This window comes from Rattus norvegicus, chromosome 2 (assembly GCF_036323735.1).
Source record: "Rattus norvegicus strain BN/NHsdMcwi chromosome 2, GRCr8, whole genome shotgun sequence".
In the NCBI taxonomy this organism is placed as follows: Eukaryota; Metazoa; Chordata; class Mammalia; order Rodentia; family Muridae; genus Rattus; species Rattus norvegicus.
Genome location: NC_086020.1, coordinates 112,249,328 through 112,271,346, shown reverse-complemented (window position 1 = coordinate 112,271,346; position 22,019 = coordinate 112,249,328). Strand labels below are relative to the sequence as shown.

General features: G+C 45.8%; 1 protein-coding gene across 7 annotated transcripts in view; it reads left to right on the top strand.

The window, feature by feature from the left end:
- Fndc3b (fibronectin type III domain containing 3B) overlaps positions 1-22,019 on the top strand; it is a 306,006-nt gene that overhangs the window by 274,767 nt on the left and 9,220 nt on the right. For all 7 annotated transcript variants that reach the window (XM_063281559.1, XM_006232215.5, XM_039101977.2 and 4 more), the window contains 2 exons: positions 7,714-7,926; positions 19,595-19,761. In XM_063281559.1, the coding sequence (XP_063137629.1) occupies positions 7,714-7,926; positions 19,595-19,761 (380 nt within the window). The remainder of the gene's footprint in view (positions 1-7,713; positions 7,927-19,594; positions 19,762-22,019) is intronic.

Genomic DNA, 22,019 nt, shown 5'->3' with positions numbered 1-22,019 from the left:
GTCAGGAGCCTGCAGGGTCAAGCAGAAGTGTGTGAACAAAAGTCCTAGGGAACTGAGTGCCAAAAAGAGTAACCTCGGTGTGGCCGCACCTGACTTTCATCCCTGCCCCTAGAAGCAAACACAAGTGGACTTCTGTGGTTTGGGACCATTCTGGTCTACATAGCAAGCTCTGGGCTAGCTAGAGCTACGTCTTGTTTGCTAAAACAAGCAAACAAGAGAAAAATAAGGTTGTTGCTCAAGAAGTGGCTTAGCAGTTAACAGTATATACCGTTCTTGCAAAGGACCCAAGTTCAGTTCCAGCATCCACGCCAGGTGGCCCAGAGCCATCTGCCCCTCTAAAATTCAGCTTTAGAGGATCCAGCACCCTCTTCTGCACTCTGCAGGCACCCACAGACACATGGCATACACAGAGATTAACAAAAATTAGAACAGTAAAGGAATTTTAAATAAAATTTAGGGCTGGCAATATGGCTCAGCAGGTAGAGGTGTCTGTTGCCATGGCTGCCAACATGAGCCCAACCCTCAGAGCTGATGTGAAAGAAGGGAACTGACTACCGACTCTTTTCGGACCTCTTCCGTGGGATGCTTGTGAACACGCACACACAAGTGATAAAGGTAAAGATTAAATAAAAACTTTGAAGGACAGAGAGAAACGTGTCTTCACTGTGAAGGTTGGCCCTGAGATAGAAGTCCATCGTCTGGAGTCTACAAAGAGAGTGGTGTTGTTAAGTCCACTGAGGCACACAAACCCTGGCAGCAGGAAGTAGAGTCCATTCTTCCACGCACAGACTTCCTGTTGTACAACTCTTGATGCCAAACTACAGCTTCAGACCTTGTGACGAGTTGGTGGTGGGTCACGGGAAAACCTTGATGGTAGTTATTATTGAAAACAATATCCTGCAAAATCAAACAAAAATATCTCCCTGGACATTAGCCGTCCATGAGAAGCACGTTGACATGGGCTGTCTCACCCCCTTTATTACCCATCTTGCCTAGCTCGACTTCCCTGCGGGCCTTCATCATCCTCTCTGGCAGCCTGTCTCCTGGTGGCCTCTCTTGGCTCAGCAGAGGTCTGTCTGGCTTGCGCAGTGAGGGGGCTGCAGTCTTCCTCTCTCCATCCTGCTGGTGAGGTCACTGAAGATCACAGCGTCATTCTATGTCTGACTCACACTGAGCTGCTGAACAAGGAAAAATTAAAATAGGTTTGTTCGTTACACTCACCTGTGCCCATTTTTGCTAAGTAAAAGGGGGTGAAAATAACGTTTATTGAGTTCTTACTATGTAATAAGCACCCTGTCTGCTGCTGAAATGAATCATATGCCACTCTGCTGTAATGAGATGTGGGTGGGTTTTACAGGCAGAGCCAAGTTCTGAATCGTGAGCCTTGGTTCAGTCTCTCATTGCATCCCTGCCACCTGTGGAAGTCACGCATGCCTCTGTTGCCTCATCTGCAGAATGGGGCTAAAGTTGCCAATCTCCCAGCAGTGTTGCCTGGTTACATGAGGGTTCAGCTCCCTTTTGGGTTAGACACACGGTAGATTACTGTTTTAGGTAGGGAAACAATTGAGACAGGAGTCAGACAGTTTCTGTGTCACAAGTTGGCTTGTGTGGAGATAGTACTGTTCCCTCACTGAGGCATCAGGAGGGGCTTAGCCGAGGCCAGCCCAGCCTCCATCCAGAGAGCCCTCTCTAGACAGCTGACTCTGACTCCATTTTCCCCCACAAAAGGAACTTTCTGTATTTCCTCTGTCATCCCTTTCAGAAGATTCTCTCTAGCCATGGTCTTAGTCTCTTAGTTACAGGGAAGCCTAGGGCAAGGGCCTTGTGAGAAGCCCTTCACCGCGGGCCCAGGCTTCACGGCTCTGACTTCAGTCACCCCAACCCACTCACAGCGGCCTGAGGCCTGGGTGACTGACCTATTAAGAAGTTACCTTCTCCCTGAAGGACAATTTGTTTTGAACGTCATTCCTCTTTTAATGTAGTTACTATCGGAAGTCTGACTGTGTATGTACAAAGTACATTGCGGAAGGCCATATGACCTTCTGAAGCAAGAAAATATTTGGCATCCAGAAGAATGATACTGTAATAGTGGATTTTTCGGTCCATGCTGAAAGGCGTGCTTCTTCACTTGACTAAATCATCAGTATTAGCATACTGATGGATATTACAGACTTGTAGAAAGGTAAATTTTTTCCCCGGCAACCCAGCCAAGATACTATTAGCTCAGGATTACATCACTTTCTTAAGTTGGAAGCAGTAATTCTGCTTCCCTTGTGTTTCATCTGAATTCCTTTAAATTTCAAAAACTGATATAGTATGCTTTTTTTTTTTTTTAAGATAAATCTGTAGATCCTACTTGAGTTTTGGGATTACCATGTTACTTAAGCTAAAGAGAAAACTTGTCAATTGTAGATTTGGAATTGATCTTAATAAATTAATAGAATGTAAACCTTATTTTTCTTTTCCCTTTGTGAAGTGAACTCCTGGCTGTTGTCCAAGCTAGTGTGTTGTGTTTAGCACTCCTTCACAGGAACTTAGACACGGGGAATGATAGCTGTGCCCCCAAAACAAGGTGATGGCTACCTTCATCCTCCCAGCCTCCCACACCTCCTCGGCTGCACATCCAGCACTTTCCCTGGAGACTAACACAGCTCCACTTTGTCAGCTCCTCCAACAGCTAGTGTTACTATGTCATCAGGATGAGTTAATGTTAGCTCAGCACACGGGTGACACGGATAGCTGTTTCCATGACTCTGAGACAGGTGTATGTCTGTAAAGGGGTGGATAGTTGGAGTGAACTTCTCAAGTCCAGGTCGATGGTTTCAGAAGCAAATGCCAAACAAAGGGAATTTAAAGTTGCTGGCTCTTGTTGGCAGAGAACAGTTGCTGACCTGAATCTGTGGTTTAAATAAAAGTTATCCCTGGATTGGATGCATAGCCATGTTAGGTCCAAATTTTGACAAGAAAATACAGAGTGCCAAATGCAGGAAGAGTCTGAGCCAAGAGACCCAGTGCACACTTATATCTGACCATGTCCTACACGTAGGTCATGGGAGCCGCTGAACAGGGTTCCCTCCATTGTCAGATGGACAAAGATTCTGCCTTGTGGGTAGGAATGAGTTGTGGCACCAGGAATGAAGTCCAGGTTCTGCTTTTGGAACTCCATAAAGCACCATTTGGAGTTCACCACCATCCTTTTTGCCACTTGGAATCCTTTTTGGTCGAGTCAGACTGAAAGATACTAAAAATTAATGCCTGCCCCATCCCCTCATCTCCCTAAGCACTCACTTCAGCGCTGGTGGTGTCCTGCTCATTTTATTGATGAAGGAACTGTTGCTTAAAGCTACTAAATGACTTCTAAGGAGCCTGTAAAAGCATGGGCAGGCTTGTCAAAGCACCCGTGTCAGCACAGGATTTTGGTGGCCCTGGTGGCTGATGGTATGTTATGCAAATGGAAAATGAGTGCCAGCAAATGTAACCAGTTAGAAATCAGAGGCCTAGAGAAGTCAAGAGCCCAATACTTGCCAAAATACTGTAGACCAGTGCTTCTCAACCTTCCCAGTGCTCTAATACAGTTTCTCATGTTGTAGTGACCCCCCCAGCCATAAAATTATTTTCATAGCTTCATAACTGTAATTTTGATTCTGTTATGAATTAAAATGTAAAGATCTGATATGCAGAATATCTGATATGTGACCCTTGTAAAAGGGTCATTTTACCCCCAAAGGGGTCACAACCCACAGATTGAAAACTGCTGCTGTAGGTTTGGGGGTGTAAGTGAATGTAATCATACTAGCTGAAACTTGGACTTTTTAAACCATTTTTTGTGACCTCTGAGGTGTTGTTTTGCTTTGCCATGTGCTGTTGAGCACAGTGGCACATCCGTCCTCAGCAACCTGTTGCCTTCCTCCTGTGTGCACTGAGGCCGGCTGGGAAGCAGCATGGAGGAGCACTGTAGGGATAAAGGGCTTCCTGGGACACAGGGTGAGCTGGCCTCTGACACACTGCAGGCCAGCAATGGAAGGGAACTCCTAGGCCTGAGCTGTGGATGGCCCCTGTCCTGAGTGAAGGGGAGAAAAGATGGCTTGGCTCGGACACTGCAGGATCCTTCAGATAAATCTTGTAGGGGAATGCCATTGTGCATTAGAAGAGCTAGATTTAATGTCTTCTCCTGAGAAGAGGTAAGGCATTGCACCTTCAACACCGCCAGGGCTCACTTTTCAAGGATCTCCACTCTGTTTGCCTCAGGCCTGGGTGTGGAAATGCAGAGTGCTGCAGATACACTGAAGCCTTACTTAGAGCTCCTGTAAGAAACAAAGGAAAGTTTTAACCTTCACTGTTATTTAGGTGACTTCTCCTTGTACAGTAGAAATAGGAAGCGTTAGGCCTGTCATGGTGGCTGACAGCCTTTCGGTCATCTACTGGGGATAAGTGTTTGCTGCACCTGAACCTCACCTAGTTCCGGTGTTAGGAACAAGGACCTGAAGCATCTGTGTGAATGGTTGGCCTTGATTTCTCTAGGTAAATACCTGAGCGTGACAAGTGTTTGATATATGCTTGGCTCATTCTTTCATTCATGTGCACATTTTATATACAAGCAGACATAATACATATATGCATAAATACACAATTTATCACGGTATCTGGAGGTCTTTAATTCACATTTCTCAAATGACAGATAAATGGAACATTTTCTTGCTTAGCTATTAGCTGTGTCTTCTCCAGTGTCTCTTCTACCTAGTTTGTGTTTAGTTTGATAATGCGCTCTCCCTCCCTCCCCCCCCCCGTGTGTGTGTGTGTGTGTGTGTGTGTGTGTGTGTGTATGTGAGAGAGAGAGAGAGAGAGAGAGAGAGAGAGAGAGAGTGTGTGTGTATGGATGGATGAATGGAGAGAGAGAAATAGACTGGGGAAGCATGTGCGGTGCCGGGTCCTGAAGCCCGTCTTCCCCCTCCGTTTGAGCTCTGAGGAGGTCACCGTACATTCTGAATATAGAGTCTGTGTCGCATGCAGTGTGGAGTCTTCTCTCCCAGTCCCCAGCTCGGCTCCATCCTCTAAACATGGAAAATGGTTTTCATTTGGATACAACCCAGATTCCTTTTCTCTATTGTCACATGTGAAAACTTTTTTTTTTAAGTTCTAAGTAATGGAAATGTTCTCCTATGTTTTCTTCTAACCATTTCATGTTCTGCATTTAGATCTTTGGTCAATGTTTGGCTACGTTGGTTTTATTTTATTTTATTTTAGGTGTGACATTTAAGTTGACATTTTTACTTATTTTTTTCTCTTGACTTCCAATTGCTCCCAGACCGTTTGTTGAAAAGACTTTCCTTCCTCCATTGAGTTGCCTTCACACCTTTGCCACAAATCAATTGGCCATATTTGTGTAGGTCTATTTCTGGAGTCTCTGTTCTGCTCCATTGATCCCCGTGTCCGTCTCAGCGCCACACTGTCTTGGTTACTGTAGCTTTGTAGTAAGTCTTTAAGTCTCATGGTCCTGTTCTTTCACATTTACTCTGCTTCTCACATGGGTGTTGGCTAGTTTACTTCCTTCCCACACAATTTCTAGGATTAGCTTGTCTCTGTCTCCTAAGAATCTTGCCAGGAATTTTCACTTTATTCATTTATGTTTATTTAATCTTGGAGACAAGAATCGTAAGCACTTAGCCCAGGCTGGCTGGAAGGTTTTGTCTTCCTGCTTCAGCATCCAGAGTGTGGGGATTGATTTTAGTCACATTGTGTCTCCAGGTCAATCCTGGGAGAACTGACATTTCACTGTGAGCCATCCGATCTGTGTCTGTGTCTGCGTCTGCGTCTGTGTCTGTGTGTCTCTCTGTACCTGTGTCTGGGTAGGCTCTCTATAATATTTTCACCAGCATCCTGTGGATTCCTTTTCTTTCCTAGCTCTCTGAACCTTTTGTTCTTAGCACCAGTCAGTGTGCCTAACAAATGCTGCTAAGTAGGAGGGTGAGAACAGAAGGCCAGGGTCCTTGTTGTAGTCTGGTTTTGCTGATTCTGCTCTCTCCTCTACCACAGCTGCCATGGTGGCTGTGGACTTTTGTCAGGAACTTACCCTATCAAAGACTCTCTCCATTTTGATTGGAAATAGAGCTTGGGTTGTGTTATATACTTTATTAATTGATATGATCATCTGCTTTTTCTTCTATAGGCTGTAAACAAGGTAGGGTCTAGAGAATGAGGGAGTAGAGAGAAGAGATTTCTCACCCCATTCAAAGCCACACACATCCTGGAACTGGCCTTTCTCTGCTGCTCTTTCCACATGGAGACCAACTTTGAAACTTAGTTCAGCCCCTGCGATGATACAGGGGAAAAACAGAAACTCACTGTTGGTTTGTGGGAACTCCAATTCTAGCTTCCTAACATCTGTAGGAGTGCGTCCTAGAGGGGTGGAGTGGTGCGCCCTGTCCCATGTAGAAGTCGCCCTTCCTTTCCCATAGTTACAAATACTTGGGTTGACTCACACTCTCTTTAAGTATGAAGAACGTGGCTCATGTGTTGTCTCTGTATTGCGTATGTTGTAGTTTCTATTTAAATATAAGCAATGAAAGCTACATGTGAGAGTTACGTAAAAGTAACTAAATCATGGAAACAGAAAAACATCTATAAATGTTTTCCCAAGGACTATATTATTCATTACAATCTGTTTAAAAAAAAACTATGTTGTGAATTCAAATCAAGTTTAATTATTGAAGCTTTCTAAGCTCTTAACATTACTCTGTGCGTCGCACAGTGATTGTGAGTTCAGAGTCCTGTAAACCTAGCAAAGAATCTAGAGGGAGGGCCCCACTGTCGGGTCTGTGAGGAGTCGTGAAAACACTGCAAGTCTCAGAGCTCAGTGGACTTAATGTGGGTAAGCCATGGAGACATGAGGTTAACTTGAGAACCCTGCTAATAATGTGGATTTTAGTAGATGCTTGTATTCTTTAGAAGAGGATGTAGGGAACTCCTCTGTTGAGAAGGTTAGAGGAGAGATGGCCCTGACCCAGTAGCTGTGGATGAACCTTTATAACTTTCAGGGCAAAGACCTGTGCCGGGTAGGGAATGCACAGCCAGCCAAGGCTTGTCCTGTGACTTTGGAGAACTGTGGCTAATCAACAAGTTGGGACTTAGAAGAAAAAGGAAAATAGGAATAGTATTCCCACTATGTAAGATTGTATGTATACAGTTTAAGTCTATTAGATTTTAAATTCCTAGACCGTGGGGGGTGATTGATCTTTACTGCTTACAGTGAGCATCCAGTCAAGAGTTTTGTAAATCTAAGTGGCGCTAGCAGGTGCTGTCTGTCCTAGCTCTGGTTAAGGACATGCAAAGTCTCTGACACGGGGGAGGCTAAATGTCCTGCTGAAAGACTGTTGGGAATTTGTTGTTCTTTTAATGGAGTCTTTCTGTATTGCTTAATTCCAAAGCTGGCTTTGAGTTACTAGTCAGTGACTAAACCAGAATGACTTTGTCCGGGTTCTTCAGACACAAACTTACTTTTTCCCAGTTAAAATCCTAAGGGACCTTTGCTAGTGCACAGCCTTTCTGTGTTGGAGACTGAGTGTCTAACTACCCCTCTGTGCTGCCTGCCCAGTGCCTACTTGTTCTGCCCCAGCTTTGCCTTGGGTGCGTGTAGCAAGAACCTCAATGAATGTTTGTTTTCTGTGAGGAAATTCAGCTTCTTAAACCTGCACTCTTTTGTTTCCCCACCTCCAGGATCAGAATTCAGGCTGTCAATGATATTGGAGATGGACCGTTTAGTCAGTTCATCAAAGCAAAGACTCGGCCATTACCACCCTCGCCTCCTAGGCTGGAGTGTGCTGCGTCTGGTCCTCAGAGCCTGAAGCTCAAGTGGGGAGACAGTAACTCTAAGATACATGCTGCTCATGACATGGTGTACACCCTGCAGTTGGAAGACAGGAACAAGAGGTGAGATGGGCGAACGCGTGCCTGGCATGTTCCCGCAGCCTGGGTTCCCATCCATGTGTTATCCCTCCGAACCCCTCGTCCTCCTTGTTCAAAGAAGGGGCTGACAGGGCTGACCTTCGCATTTTACCCAGCACTGTGCCTCCCTCAGGGGTTCTTAAGCGTTTGAAAGATCCTGGTCTCCCTCATGGTGATGGATGCACATTTGTCTCTTTATAAAGTCAGATGATGGAGAGAAATTATCAAAACAGAAAATTGTCAGATTCAAGTCCTCACTCCATAATGACATTATGTTAGTCACAAGTGCAGAGGGAAATAGGTCCTGGGAGAAATGGTGTCTCTTTAAATATTCAGTGACCATCAGGACAAACATGTTTACCAATGTGAAATCGCTGTGGGTGATGTACAAATGGGGACTGTACTCTCACTGTGGGTGCCTCGATATCAAATTAACCAGAACAAACAAGAGATTTGTTTCTTACGAGACTTCGTGCCCAGAAGACACTTGGCAATGAGGAATCCAATCCCTGCTTTGGCATCCTGTTTACTTAACCCAACTCTATTTCCTCAGAAAATGGCCAGTCAGATGACAGGAGCAAGACGGTATTTAGGAATAATTAGATGCTGAGCAGAAATTCACTGGTGACAGAATATTCTATTAGCAAAGTCCTGATCAGAGTCAGGTTGAAGGGAAGATTATCGTAAAACCAAGGCGGACTAGGTGCGTCCACCCTGTTCCCAGTATGACATATGATGTTGGTATACAGACGTATTAGGCCACAGTCATAGATACACAATGGGACACATGCCTAGAATTGTCAACATGCTTCTGAAAACACAAAACCAGTGCTATAGTGCTACCACAGGGGGTTGCCCCTCTTGTATTACTGTATACACTGTGTTTTACCACATCGTGGTCCAGTATTCAGGGGAGGGCCCCCCAACACATTCTTGGTCTTTTCAAATGCAGAGGTTAGGCTGGCTTTACTGCAGGGGAGTTCTGTTGGCCTTTGGTGGAGATGAAGATCCAGAGAATAACAGGGAGAAGGCGCCATGGCTCCATGCTGGGCTCCGTGGAAACAGTGTCAGGGCCTATGAGAGCTAGCTAGGCATTGAGTGGATACTTGGCTGAGGAAAAACAAGTAAACCAGGAGACCCTGAGAATACCAGGGGCTAGTACTGACATGTGCGTCTACTATGCAGAGGTGCCAGAGGGCACAGAGAAGCACCCAGATGTCTCTCTCAGCTCCTTAGAAAACCTAAGACATGGTGAAGACAATGTGTAAGGATCCAGGACACCCAGGATGCCTCTTTCAGCCTTCGTGTTTCATTCTGAATCTCATTGTACAGCCTGCCTACCCATTGTTAATGTCCCCGAGACTCTGAGAGACATGGGACAGCACTGCCTCAGGTAATAGCAGCTTTAAGAAAAGTGGCCTTTGACGTGGAGGAGGGAGAACCATGCAGAGGACATGGCTGGACCCTGAGCTAAAGGAGAATCTGAGGCTGCATAAAAGGTAGTCACTGAGGCCAGAGAGAGCAAGACGTAGCTCAGCACACTCTACATACAGTGTGTCAAAGAGATTACACACCTCAGTCTGTCCAAGGGAAATCCCTAAAGTGTGCGGCTGCTTAGACATGTCACAGTGCCCCGTTCAGCACGGTAAACAAGGAGACGTGTTGTCAGTGTTCTCAGGAGCCGCTAACACCTCCCTGACACAAGGTTGGTGTGGGAGTTGGTGTGGAAACTGAAAACAGGATCTTCACACTAAACACACTTTGCTCTACCTGAGAATGGTAGTGTCTTTCTCTTTGTCTATGCTCAGGTGCAGCATAACAAAATAATCACCCTCTGCCATGAGTACCACTTCATAATGGCCAAAAAATCTTTTGTTGTTGCTGTTTGTGTAAAAGGCTGAGAGTTACAGCTGGTTTGTTGACATCTGAGTGGAAGTAAATACAATTTTCACAGAAACGGGAAAGAGGGAAGTATTGATTCATGGAAAATTCTAGAATGCCATGCCATGGGGGAAAGCATTCTGGGAGTTGCACCATGAACACACAAACCAGAATTCTCCCAGGTGAGAGCTTGACTTTGGCTGCCCAAGAAGACCAGATGTGGAGAAGACAGGCGGCAGTGATCCTGCTGGGGACCAGAGGTGCAGCTGAGAGCGAGGCAGCGGGGCTGCTCCTGAAGGTTGGCTGGAGATCAAAAGCATGTGTCAGATACAAACGCTGACCCAGAGGAGTGTGTTTCTTTGGATCTGTTCTCATTAGCTCATTATCTGCCTGGAGGAAGTTCTCGGCCACAGAAGACTAGAAGAACAAGTGTCAGAGCCAGCCGAAGCCATCATGCAAGTGGCAGCCAGTGTTGGGGGTATTCCCACGCCTTTGCACTCTCTTCCAGGCCTCTGCTTCTCTTGGAAACAGAAACAACCTTCCTCAGGGATACTTTCTAGTTCCCCCAAAATACAAAGCACAGGAAGGGTGATGCTGGCACCTTACTTGTCCATGATGCTGGAGAGCCTGGGTAGCAAGGCTCCCTGTTTTTCTCTAATTGTGTCTTGTTGGGACAGCCACCCAAGGGTACTTCATATGGAAAACAGCCTAGACGGTGGTCCACCATATTGAGAGCAGCTCCTCTGCCGAGAGCAAAAGCCGTAGAGTAATTTATACAGATGAGTATGTCGGTCATGAGACACTTGCAAAGACAGTGCATGCTTGCTCCTGTGAGAGAAGAGCGGGGTAGGAAGGGGGGTAGGGAGATGCTGGGGCTCGCCTTGTTCATCAAATAAATCACTCGCCTAAATAGAACTGGCAATTTAAGAAATTTGACCATTAGGAACAATATTTTTCTTAATTTTATGAGCTGGAGTCCAAATTTATCTTTTCTAAATTAAATTTGTCAGTGCTCTCAGAAAGTTATTAAAGTGATGTGAGTCCTGAGCATAATACATTCTTCTTCTATTTGTGGAATAGTTTTCCTGGGATTTAACAGGATGAGGACAGCCTGACTTTAGTTTGAAGATGACCTTCCTTGGTGTCTGGAAGCAGGAGCTCATGAACAGCCCTTTGAATGCAAGCCTTTAACCTCGGCTCTTGACTCATGATCAAGGAGAAACTTGAATATGGCACAGCCCTTTTAGCATTGTGTGTGCATTTCTGTCTTTCTTTCTTCCTTTTTTTCTTTGTCTTTGAGATGGTTCCATGTATCCCAAGATGATCTTCAAAGCACTCTGTAGCCAAGGACCCTGAACTTGTAATCCTCCTGCTTCAACTTCCCAAGAGCTGAGATTCTAGGCATCAATGCTACACTTGGCTTCATGCAGTACTGAGGAGGTGGAGATGAGAGGGCCCTTGAACTCACTACCCAGCAAGTCAACTGTCATACACACACACACACACACACACACACACACACACACACACACACACAGAGACTTCTGACCCAGGGATTCAAAAATATTTTTAAACTTTCTAAAGGAAAACAAGTAAAGTGCCAGGCACTAGGAACTTCCTTTACGTTTAGTTCTTTGAATAAAAAGTGACATATGCTAGTATATTTGCTCCGCCCCTCCTCTACCTCCTTCCCACCTTTCTCCCTCCCCTCCTTCCTCCTTCCCTTTCCTGTAAACAGAAGGAATTCTGAAGGTCAGCTTGACCCAAAGCCTTGCCTCATAGTAAATCCATCAGGAACTCATGCAGCTCACCTGCCTTACTATGTTAGAAGTTGGTGTTGCCTCTGAGCCCCTTAGTCAGGATGCGTACTTCCTGTGTACTCAAGCCTTTGGTCTGAAGATTCCTGGTACGTGTTCACGAAACAGCCTTATAGCAGCTTCATATCTAGAGCACTAAGTCTATAGCTAGTGTGTGAATTAGGATTATGCAACTAGCCATGTTTTTCTTGAATTACTACTGTGTGCTGGGCCTCATGACGTACATGGCGTATCTGCAAGAGCTGATCTTGCTGAGAAAATGAATTAGAATTAAACAGTGAACAGACAGTACAAGAGATTTTAATTTCAACAGAAAAGCAAAAATTAGATTAGTTTGGCCTGGCGGTGATTAGGTCTATTCTTCTTAACAGATCCAGCACAGAAGATCTGAATGGTTCTGGTTCCCATGCTATGCCAGAAAAATACACACCCTAAGTAAACATCCTCATGAAGCCAAGTTAGCTGAATGCCCTCACTAGAGGGACAGGGCCAGCTCATAGGCTCCGGGTCACAGCGCTGTACTAACAATTCAGAAGATGTATCTGTCTGTGTTTCTGAAATGAAATGTTGCCTGTTCTGATGAAATTGGGGCTGATGTTGAGCCCCAACCCTCATCTGCCTGTGTTCTTGGTAACTGCACAGTATGGAGGCAGGAGGACTGTAAATTCCAGGAATGTGTTTATCGTTAATCTGTTGCTCAGGGTTTTGATCAACCAGAGAGTGTTTTTCAAAGCGAGGCTCCAGAGCAATTGGGCAGGGGGAGAGGTATCTAATGGAAAGAATGATCACTGCTTGCTCTCCCTTGTCAGCCATTATACCTGACATTCACCCCACTCCACCCCAGCCGCTGGGGGTGCTGCGAGCTTTGTGTCGCTGTCAGTGCCACTGCCTGTTAACTTTTACTGATAACAAAACAAAATACCTGCGTTTTACAGCTTCAGGGTAAAATGCTAGAAAATGCCCAGTCGAGAACTAAGGAGGGGGGCTAGAGCCCAAGATGAACTGCCCTGGTGTTGCTCTATTGCACAGCCAAGTTCTGCTTCCATTCTCAATGATTTGCCATGAGGTTCAGAGCCCAGGCTGTGTTCTCAACATTCCTTCCTTCAGGTCTCTGGCCTGAGTGATCATCCCTGCTGGGAACATGGCTTATGTGCATTTCCTTCAGTTCCCAGTGGGAGCTGCAGTCCTTAACACCCATGTCTGGTGGGTGTTCAGATCTCTGGCCTAACCCTAGACCTGCTACTAATTTTTCAGATAATGGAGATGTATGCCTAGACTGCTTTCGCCTGAGTTTCCCAGTACATATAGCACATATAATGGTGCCTGGCACTCCAGTCTTTAATTAATAGACAAAAATATTTTAGAGACATTTTAGTGTCTTAGAAAAATTATAAAGATTCATCATAAAAATAAAAAACATTGATAGCTTGCTTAGCTTCAGGCCAGAATGCCTTGGAAGACTCAGGGCTGAGCGTGATACGTGACTAACCTGAGACCTAATTGGACCCAGAGTAGAATTGATAACTGGCTTTTCCTCTGAGTTACTTTATAAATAAATAGACTAAAAATCAATACCATCACTGCACTAAGGCAAGGCCACTGCAGTAGACATAGATAAACATCTGGAAAACGCTGCCACCCATACACTCAGAGGCAAGATTCACTCCATGTATTTTAAACCCACATAGAAATCTGGAAAGTTTTGAGCTTCAGAGAAGAATCTTAAAAATAATGAGGGAGTGCTTTCCTTGGATGTAAATGAATTTCTCTCTGAATATATCATTGTCTGAAATGCAGTTTAGACAATAAAATGTAAGCATAGGGTTTCTGTTCATTCCTTTACAGATAAAAAACCAGCTAGCACCGGGGCTGAAACGCTGGCTCAGCAGTTAAAGTACTGGCTCCCCGTCTGGGGAACCCTGGTTTGATTCCGGCAGCCAAACCACAGGTCACAGCCATTTATAGTTCCAGTCCCAGAGGCTCTGGTGCCCTCTTCTGGAATCTGTGGACAGCAAGCATGTGTGTGGTGCACATTCATTCATATGGGCAAACCTAAAGTAAACAAACCTGAAAAATTAAATTGACCTCATTAAGTATAATGGAATTTTATTTCCTTTTACAGGGAAGTATAAAAATCCAATTCATTAACCAAAAAATTGTTACAGCCTAGTTAATTCACAAGCCAAAGACAATACGCAACCAGGAATAGAGGTTAATTAACCCTTTCCCCATTAGCCCTCTGGAACTAGCTTCTGGCACTGTTCATATAAGCAGGGATGCTGACCAATACCAGCATCAGTCTAGGAAATGGACTCCCGGGCTGAGGTGCCATCTGTGACCACCTGCTTCTGCAGAGAGTGGTAGGACTCTGTGTTCCTGGCACAACGGGGCATTTGCTGCCCATGTTTTTAATACCTTCTATTTCCAAACACCACTTGAATGACATGGGAAGCGTGCGCGCGTACACACACACACACACACACACACACACACACACACACACACACCCTCCCTCCCTCCCTCCCTCCCTCCCTCCCTCCCCCCCTCCATGGAGCCCAGGGAAGGGAAGGAAGGGGAGAAAGATGATGATGACCCAGTGTTAATAAATGCAGCGGCACTGGATCTGTGAGCAGCCGTTGCTGTTGTGAAACGTGTTTTGAAGGGTACCCCTGAGGCCTTTTGTGAACTACAGGCCATGTTAGGTCAACAGGTTACTCATGCTGAGTGGTTAATATCCATGAGCTGTGGTGATCCTAACGGTTACAGAAGCAGCGTGAGGCAGTACAAACAAACCCCTTCACACTAAGTTGTTTTTAACAACGTATTTCCCACCTAGGCTATTCAGAGAATTCTTGGATAGTTCTTTCAAAAGAAAACTGTTGTAAGAAAATATTTTAAAGTAAATTATTTCTACATGGTTTTCTTTTGCCCTCCAGTGATTTAAAGTAAAAACACGGAAGTATGTAATGCGGGTGAATTTACTCCATCAGTTTCACTTGGAGCAAGCACATCCCTCTCAGTGAATGCTCAAGCCTCGAACACAGAGCTAAGGAGTGTGGCTCTCCTGGGCTTTCCCAAGACTGTCCAGAGTCTGCTGGTTTGTCTTCACGATGTGTTTGCTGTCATGGAGTGTTCTGATTCTTTGATTTAGATCGCCTAAGAATTCCTGTCAAGAAAGTTAGGACTGTCTGGAATTGAGCTCCTTGTCTGACTCGTTAAGGACCTGGCAAAGAAGGTTGTCAGTTCTGTGCTCTGGCTGAGGTTTCTACATGTCTGTTCTCCTAGGACTGCTGTTCTCCCTCCCTGCATCCCTGGAGGACTGGTCCCTAACATGTTTTATGTTCACAGAAATGGAAGCTTCCTCAGAGTACTTTTCTGTGGTCTTTGTAAGACTGTTTAGGTCCCCTGCAGAATTGAGAAGGTGCAGAGATCTCCCCACCCTCCCTCCCCTCAGCCTCAGCCTCCCCATTTTCAGCCCACCGGAATGGGTACAGTTGGCAGGCCACAAGGAAGTCCAGCCCACTGTTGGGCTCACTCTTACTGCTGTGCTCACATATCCCTGAGTTTGAACGATGAATGAGGACATGCATCCACCAGTACACTGGTTTGTACATCACAGAGCCCAGTCGTTGCCCGCACACAGAGAGATGAGCCGCTTTAAGTCACCAGGCACCGGGACATGGCAACTGCCAGTCCCACACACGTTTGTTACCTTGTATTTCAGGGACAACCCTCAGGATCTGAGCGAGTCACTTACCTGAGGCCGCATGTGTGTCGGCATTCGATAAGGCTGCTTATAGTAGTTGAATGCTACCAGTGTTGCAGTGCCTCTGCCCACATTTCCTGGTGGATCAGGAAGATTCTGGCATTGCCGACGCAGCCCCATGGTCATGTCTGAGGCAGCACAGTACCCTGCCCTACCTAGAATTTCCTCCCCTCCCACCTAGCCAGCTTTCCACCCAGAGAAAGGAAAGTCATTCTGTGGCCACACAAGGTATCAAGATGGTGTCTTAGGAGATAAAGCAGAGCCATTTCTAAACTTCTGTCTTGGAGTTCAGGGTTTAGCTCAGTGGTTAAGCTCCCAGGTTTGGTTCCAGCACTAGAAGAAGACTCAAAACCAGAGAACCAAGCCTCTGTCTCCTCAGCCAATCCAGCCATAAGGGTGAACTTTGGATAGTAAGATGCCCTGTGTCAGAGTCAGACTGAAAGCAGCAGAAAGCACCAAAAGCTGGCCTCTGGCACACATCAGGATCGCACACACTGATGACTCATATGGATAGAATGATTATTTCATAGCAAAGCTAGCTTTAACACTTTCCATGCCCACTTAAACCCTGCAGTAGTCCTGTAAGTTCCTCTTACCTTGTGAGGACAAGAAGCTGGGGCACAGAGAGCCTACACAACTCTCTAGTGGGTCATAGTCTACAGGACCAGTTCTCAGCTTGTATTAACTGGTTCAGGTGCCTAGATCTTAGGGGTATAGAGAAATAAAGCCATTTACCCCTTTACAGTTTTCAAATCAAGTATCAAATTGGCTGTTACCATAGGAATATCACATTTTCGGGGTTGGGGATTTAGCTCAGTGGTAGAGCGCTTGCCTAGCAAGTGCAAGGCCCTGGGTTCAGTCCCCAGCTCGGGGAAAAAAAAAAAGAAAGAAAGAAAGAAAGAAAGAAAGAAAGAAAGGAAGGAAGGAAGGAAGGAAGGAAGGAAGAAAAAAGAAAAAGGAATATCACATTTTCAGAGAACCAAAATTGAGAGGCAGGACGTGGGTTCCTTTTCTGACTTCCGTGTTGACATGGATGTGGTCCAGAATGCCTTCGTTTAATCAGTTTACTTGTTGAAAATAGTAAAAGGATGTAAAGTGAGACATGAACAAATGTGACTTGGCAAGTCCTCGAGCTGCCACCAGTCTTCCTCACAGCTAACACCGCAGTCCCTCCTCACTGTTCTCTGGGCCCGCCTTTCTCCTTTGAAAGTAAGAAACGGCTAAGAAACCTGTAGACTGTAGTGTGGACTGAGGGAAGTGGGGACTCTGAGGGAACACACACCACACGCCTGCTGTGTGCGTCTGTGACATCTCCATGTGTCTGTAACTCCCCTAGTAAGATAAAGAGAAAAGTCCTTAGAAAGCACTGGCCGCTACCTCTTGCTTCATTAATCAGGCCTCCTGACCTTGGACTTGTATAACACTAATACTCTTAATGTTTGGCTATTTTGCCCCAAACCCTTGGAGTTTTCGTTTCCCATCCCAAGCCATCCCCACTTCCCTGGGGGCAAGCCTGGGCTGTGTCTGCCATTTTGCCTCCCCTCTTGAACTGCTCTGTAACTGGCTAAAGGCATGACATAGGAGCTAGTGACCACCCAGTCTACCCATCTTCATAAACAGTTTAAAACTAAGAAGGAGAATCTGTCTCTCCTGGAATATTTCCCTTACCCTTTTTGTGGGGATGGAGATCAATCAGACAAAGCAGGGATGGCTTTCACTGAACCAAGCCCACCGAGGTGTCTCCTTGCCAGTGTAGGCAGTGTGCTGAACAAGGCAGGCAGTGTTCTAAACAAGGCGGGCCAGCAGTGTCAGGTTTGGAGTTCTGAAAGGGAGAATCAGCCACTTTCCTGACAATCTCAGCTCCTTCCACTAGGAGTCGTGGAACCAGAACCCAGCTTGCTCTCCCAATGTCCCCAGCTGGCCTCTTGTGCCTCCCAGATTCTGCCATCAATGCAAGCAAGATGCTCCAACATCATAGCTGCAGTACTCCAGGCTAAGGGCTTCAAAACCCTCCTCACTCTGCAGTCGCTTTCTCTCCACTAATTCAGCTTTTCTCGTAGATATGGGTGACACTGTCTCAGAACCTAAGTCAATAGATAAACATTTGTCCATCTGCCATCACTGTTAGCCATTTCAGCAGTTCTGTTCTGTACGCTGGAGTGCCAGTTAAGTGCCTGCTACATGAGAGCACAGGAAATGAAAGGACCTGAGTGTAGAAAGAGCACGCTTGGATGTATTTGAGAATCCTATGCACGCTACTGGCTCAGTTTGGATTGTAGTGTGAAATCGGATCCCTGAGTTTGCCTCAGTGAATTTCTTAGTGGCTTCGAATGCCTAGGTATATAATTGAACATTGGCACAGATATGAATCAAACCTATTATCTATGGGAAATGCTGTCCTTAGAGTATGGCAGGGCTGAAAACAGTTCTCCAAACTCTTAAAAGCTGAGTTGGCTGGCACTGTAATGGAGATAAGAGTGTCACTTTTTAAGCCATGACTTCCACTTGTGACACAATTAAGGGCAATTACTCCCGCTGTGGAGCTTAGCCCAGGTGAGCTGAGTTAATAAGTAGCCGCTGGCCTCTACATTAGCTGGGTGTCTTCATTAGGGCAGTAATGTGTGGCGCGTGCTAAGCAGGTTGCCATGGTTATTTGTGGGCTTCAACCTGGACTCTGGCTTTCCTTGAAATTAACGATGTTCAGCCTTCAGTAAAAGACACTTCCTCCTGAAGCAAAACATACAAAACATGAAGTGGACCTGCCAGGGCTTAAGAACTCAATTGCTAAGGTTAGAGAGGGCCTGGGTCTTATCAGTGGTGTTGACTGATGTGCTTTTATCCTCTTCAAGCTGTCCAGTCTCCGTATCTCACTACCCCACCCTCCCAGTTCCACAAAGTTGCTGCTGCCCTGCAGAACTCTGTACCCTCACACAGGGCCACACACCCTCAGGGTGGGCCCCGTTCAACTCCAGGTCCCCAGAGCCTATCACACATCAGATGCTCAACAATGGTTGCTGAATGAGAGCATGAATTCTCCTCCCTGAGCCGAAGCAACACCAGTCAGACATTTTGAATGCTCTGTCACTGAGCATCTCCCAGTACGTTCTGAAGACCAGGTGTCCTCAGACACTGAGGGGACACTGGACATGACCAGGACCACATGTGTGGAATTACTCGGTGTTGGTTCTCAAAGTGTTCCTGGACCAATGAGGCTGAAGAACCCAGGAGAAATCACGAAACCAAACAGTGCAGTTATTAAGTAATAGAAGCGTGTTTTACGGCCTGCTCCAGTTTCACGGGGTGGGGGAGTTTAGTTTCGAGATAAGCTGAGGATACGTAAAGTACAAGGCGTTACTCTTTTAATTCATGCTTTATGTAATTGTGTTTCATGAGAATATTAAGCGTTGGCAAGATGTCTCAGTAAGGGGACACGCTCACCGAGCCAGCCTATCTACAAGGAAAGAGAAGAGAACCAACTGTACAGAATTGTCCTTTGGTTTCTGTGCACATGCCCATACACATAAGGCACACATATAAATTACAAATCAAAATCTTTAAAAATATTTAGTTATTAAAGAAATATTAGATAGTGTTGGACCAAGTGATAAAAGAAATCAAAATCTACCAGTCAAAACTGCCCAGTCGGCCCATGCTGGGTTTTTCCTGTTATTTTAATTCCCCTACTAATAATTCTGAACACAGTACTTTGTCTTTTTATGTACTTTCTCAAACACACATGATCATAGACGTCTTTTTGCCAACTTAGGGAAAGAGTCTAAGAGACCCTATATAAATAAAGGTCAGCAGTTAAAGACTCTCTAAACTTCCGTTATTTGGAAACTGAGTAAGTAGGCATCTTATTTCTCCAGTGCCCAATGAACAGTAACCTCATTGCCAAACACATAATGGATGGAAGGTGAGTTCCACTAACCATAATGAAACACTTGAAAATTCTGTTTTTATTAGTGAATAAAAATCCAAACCACTAATGTGTCTAAAACTTCATTCTCACTCTTCCCACGCGCCACCCTGTGTGTTTCCTTGAACGTTAAACATTACACAGCAACTGGGTGCTTCAGGTGGCAGGAAGCACTCATCGAGTTAGCCCTGGTCCTTCCTCGAGCTTGCACCACAACTTCTCACCCAGAGAAACTCAGATGGCTGATGCACTCTGCTCCTTTCTCTCTAGGTTTATCTCAATCTACCGAGGACCCAGCCACACCTACAAGGTCCAGAGACTGACAGAGTTTACCTGCTACTCCTTCAGGATCCAGGCAACCAGCGAGGCAGGGGAGGGGCCTTTCTCAGACACCTACACCTTCAGTACAACCAAAAGTGTCCCTCCCACCCTCAAAGGTGTGTAGAAGCAGACCCCGCTGCACAGCCCAGAGAGAGTGGAGACACACTATGTCTACAAGGAGGAGACTCAGTTCTGACCATAAATGCATCCTCATATTTCTAATAAGCAAGATGAAATCAAAATTTCTCAAAAAAGAAAGCTGGGTAGTAGGTTATCTGGATATGGGCTATTGTATTCTTTATAAAAGTTTATTGGAAAAAAATACAGTAATGAGATATTCTCATCCTCAAATATAATAGACAAAGGAGCTGATGTGAGCATCTGTGGTAGCAGTGAGTAGGGGCTAGCTTAAGAGAGACTGCCAAAAATTGGGTCCTATGTCTCCTTCCCTAAAGGTCTGGGAGTGGGAGAGCAATTCAAGCAGCATCAGCCCTGCCCTGTGGGGGATGCCGTTGGACACCCATGGCAGCAACTGTCCATGTCCCTCCTGAAGTTTTCAAGGCTTCCAGGTTTATTCTCTCGGAGGAATCGGGTTGTGCAGAAGCCTCAGAGCGACAAATATCTAAATCAAGGAGGGTAGCCAGAGCCACTCTTGCTGAGGCCAGCCCTCTATGCCTGCCGTGTCTACAGTCAGAGTTAGGATGGGTGGGTGGCATACATGCATGGTAGGGCTGATAGTGACAGGAGCCAAAGCTTACACTTGTGCCCCTGAGTGTGGGGTGTGTGTGTGTGTGTGTGTGTGTGTGTGTGTGTGTGTGTTGGGCCAGGGGGCTGCTAAGGTCCTCCGTGTTTACCCTAAGGACAGCTTTCATATGAAGTAGTTGAAGCCCCCATGCCCAAAACATAGTGTCAATTACAGGAAGTAAGGGGCCACCAAAGCATAGGTCCTGTCCGTCTCCGGACCTGCCAGGTTTGGTGTAGCTTGTTCCAGGGCTACCTGAGGACCTGTGCCTTCACCCTGCTCCCCTGCCCCACAGGTGCCTTAGCTGCTTCTCTGTGTGACCTGTGCCATTTTAGCAGTAAGTGTCCAGCCCTTGGGTACACCTTACCTCTGGGCTTTACAAAAGACAGAACCTGAGTGTGCTGTGCCTTACTGGGGAGAAGGGGCGCCTAGCAAGTGTTCTGCAGGCTGTTGCTGCCAGCCTAGAGTCTGTCAGACGTTGGGAGAGCTAAGTTTGCCTCTCAGAGAGATCCTTAGCCAGAGTCACTCTGCAGAGACTTGAATAGCACAGGGATTCCATAGTGCTTTGGCCTCATGGGGGCAGGGTCTGCAAACACCACGTGACCAGACTCTTCCTCAGGAAACTCAGGAAATTGCTGCCTCGGCTGCAGATCTGCTTAGTCTGCTGAGATTCCTTATTTAGTTTTCCGTAAATTGCTTGTAGTTTCAGCAGAGTAATTCCTATATAGGCTCTTCTAAAAAAAAGTTTTTATTTTTCGGAAATAATGTCATGTCTTACACAATGGCAAATAGAAATGACTGCCTTTAAAAAAAACTGCATATGATTAAAAATTAAAGTAGAAGTGGGTTGGGAAAGAGGAAATTGACATTCTATTTACAAAACAGAAAAATAGGAGGTCTTGCTCTAGGCTGTAAATAGGACATAAGCCGTGAGAAATTCCTTCTTAAAATATGCAGCATTTTAAGGCCAGGATGTAGCTCACTGGCAGAGTGCTTGCCTAGCACAGGTTTGATCTCCAGCCCGCACACAGGGGCAGGGAATTGATTTTAAGTCCCTTACTACAGACCACTTTAGCTTCAAATATAAGAGACAGAGCCAATAGATGAGTAAACTAAGATAGCAACGCAGAATGACATTTTTAAACCCTTGGTGCTGCCTGTTGTCAGGGTCTTGGAACCTCCTGTGTTAGTCACATGCTCAGTTTCCTCCCCTGCCAACCCTGTAATGTGTTCTTTTCTCCTTTTATCATTGCCTTAGCATCCTTAGAAACAGACTTGATCTTTATTTCCACACCCAGAAAGTACCTAGTATATGGAAAGTGCCCTAAACCTTGTAGAAGGTGATCAGTAGCCTTAGGAGATGGATGGATGGATGGATGGATGGATGGATGGATGGATGGATGGTGGATGGACAGATGGGTGGATGGATGGATGGGTAGATGGATGGATGGATGGGTGGGTGGATGGATGGATGGATGGGTGGATGGATGGATGGATGGTGGATGGTGGATAGGTGGTAGGCAGGTGGATGGGTGGTGGGTGGGCGGGTTATGAGCGAGCTGTGACCCAGGCTACCTGTTTATTGATGAGCTAGTGGGAAGATGAGCCATGAATGGGATGAATGGGTTTTCT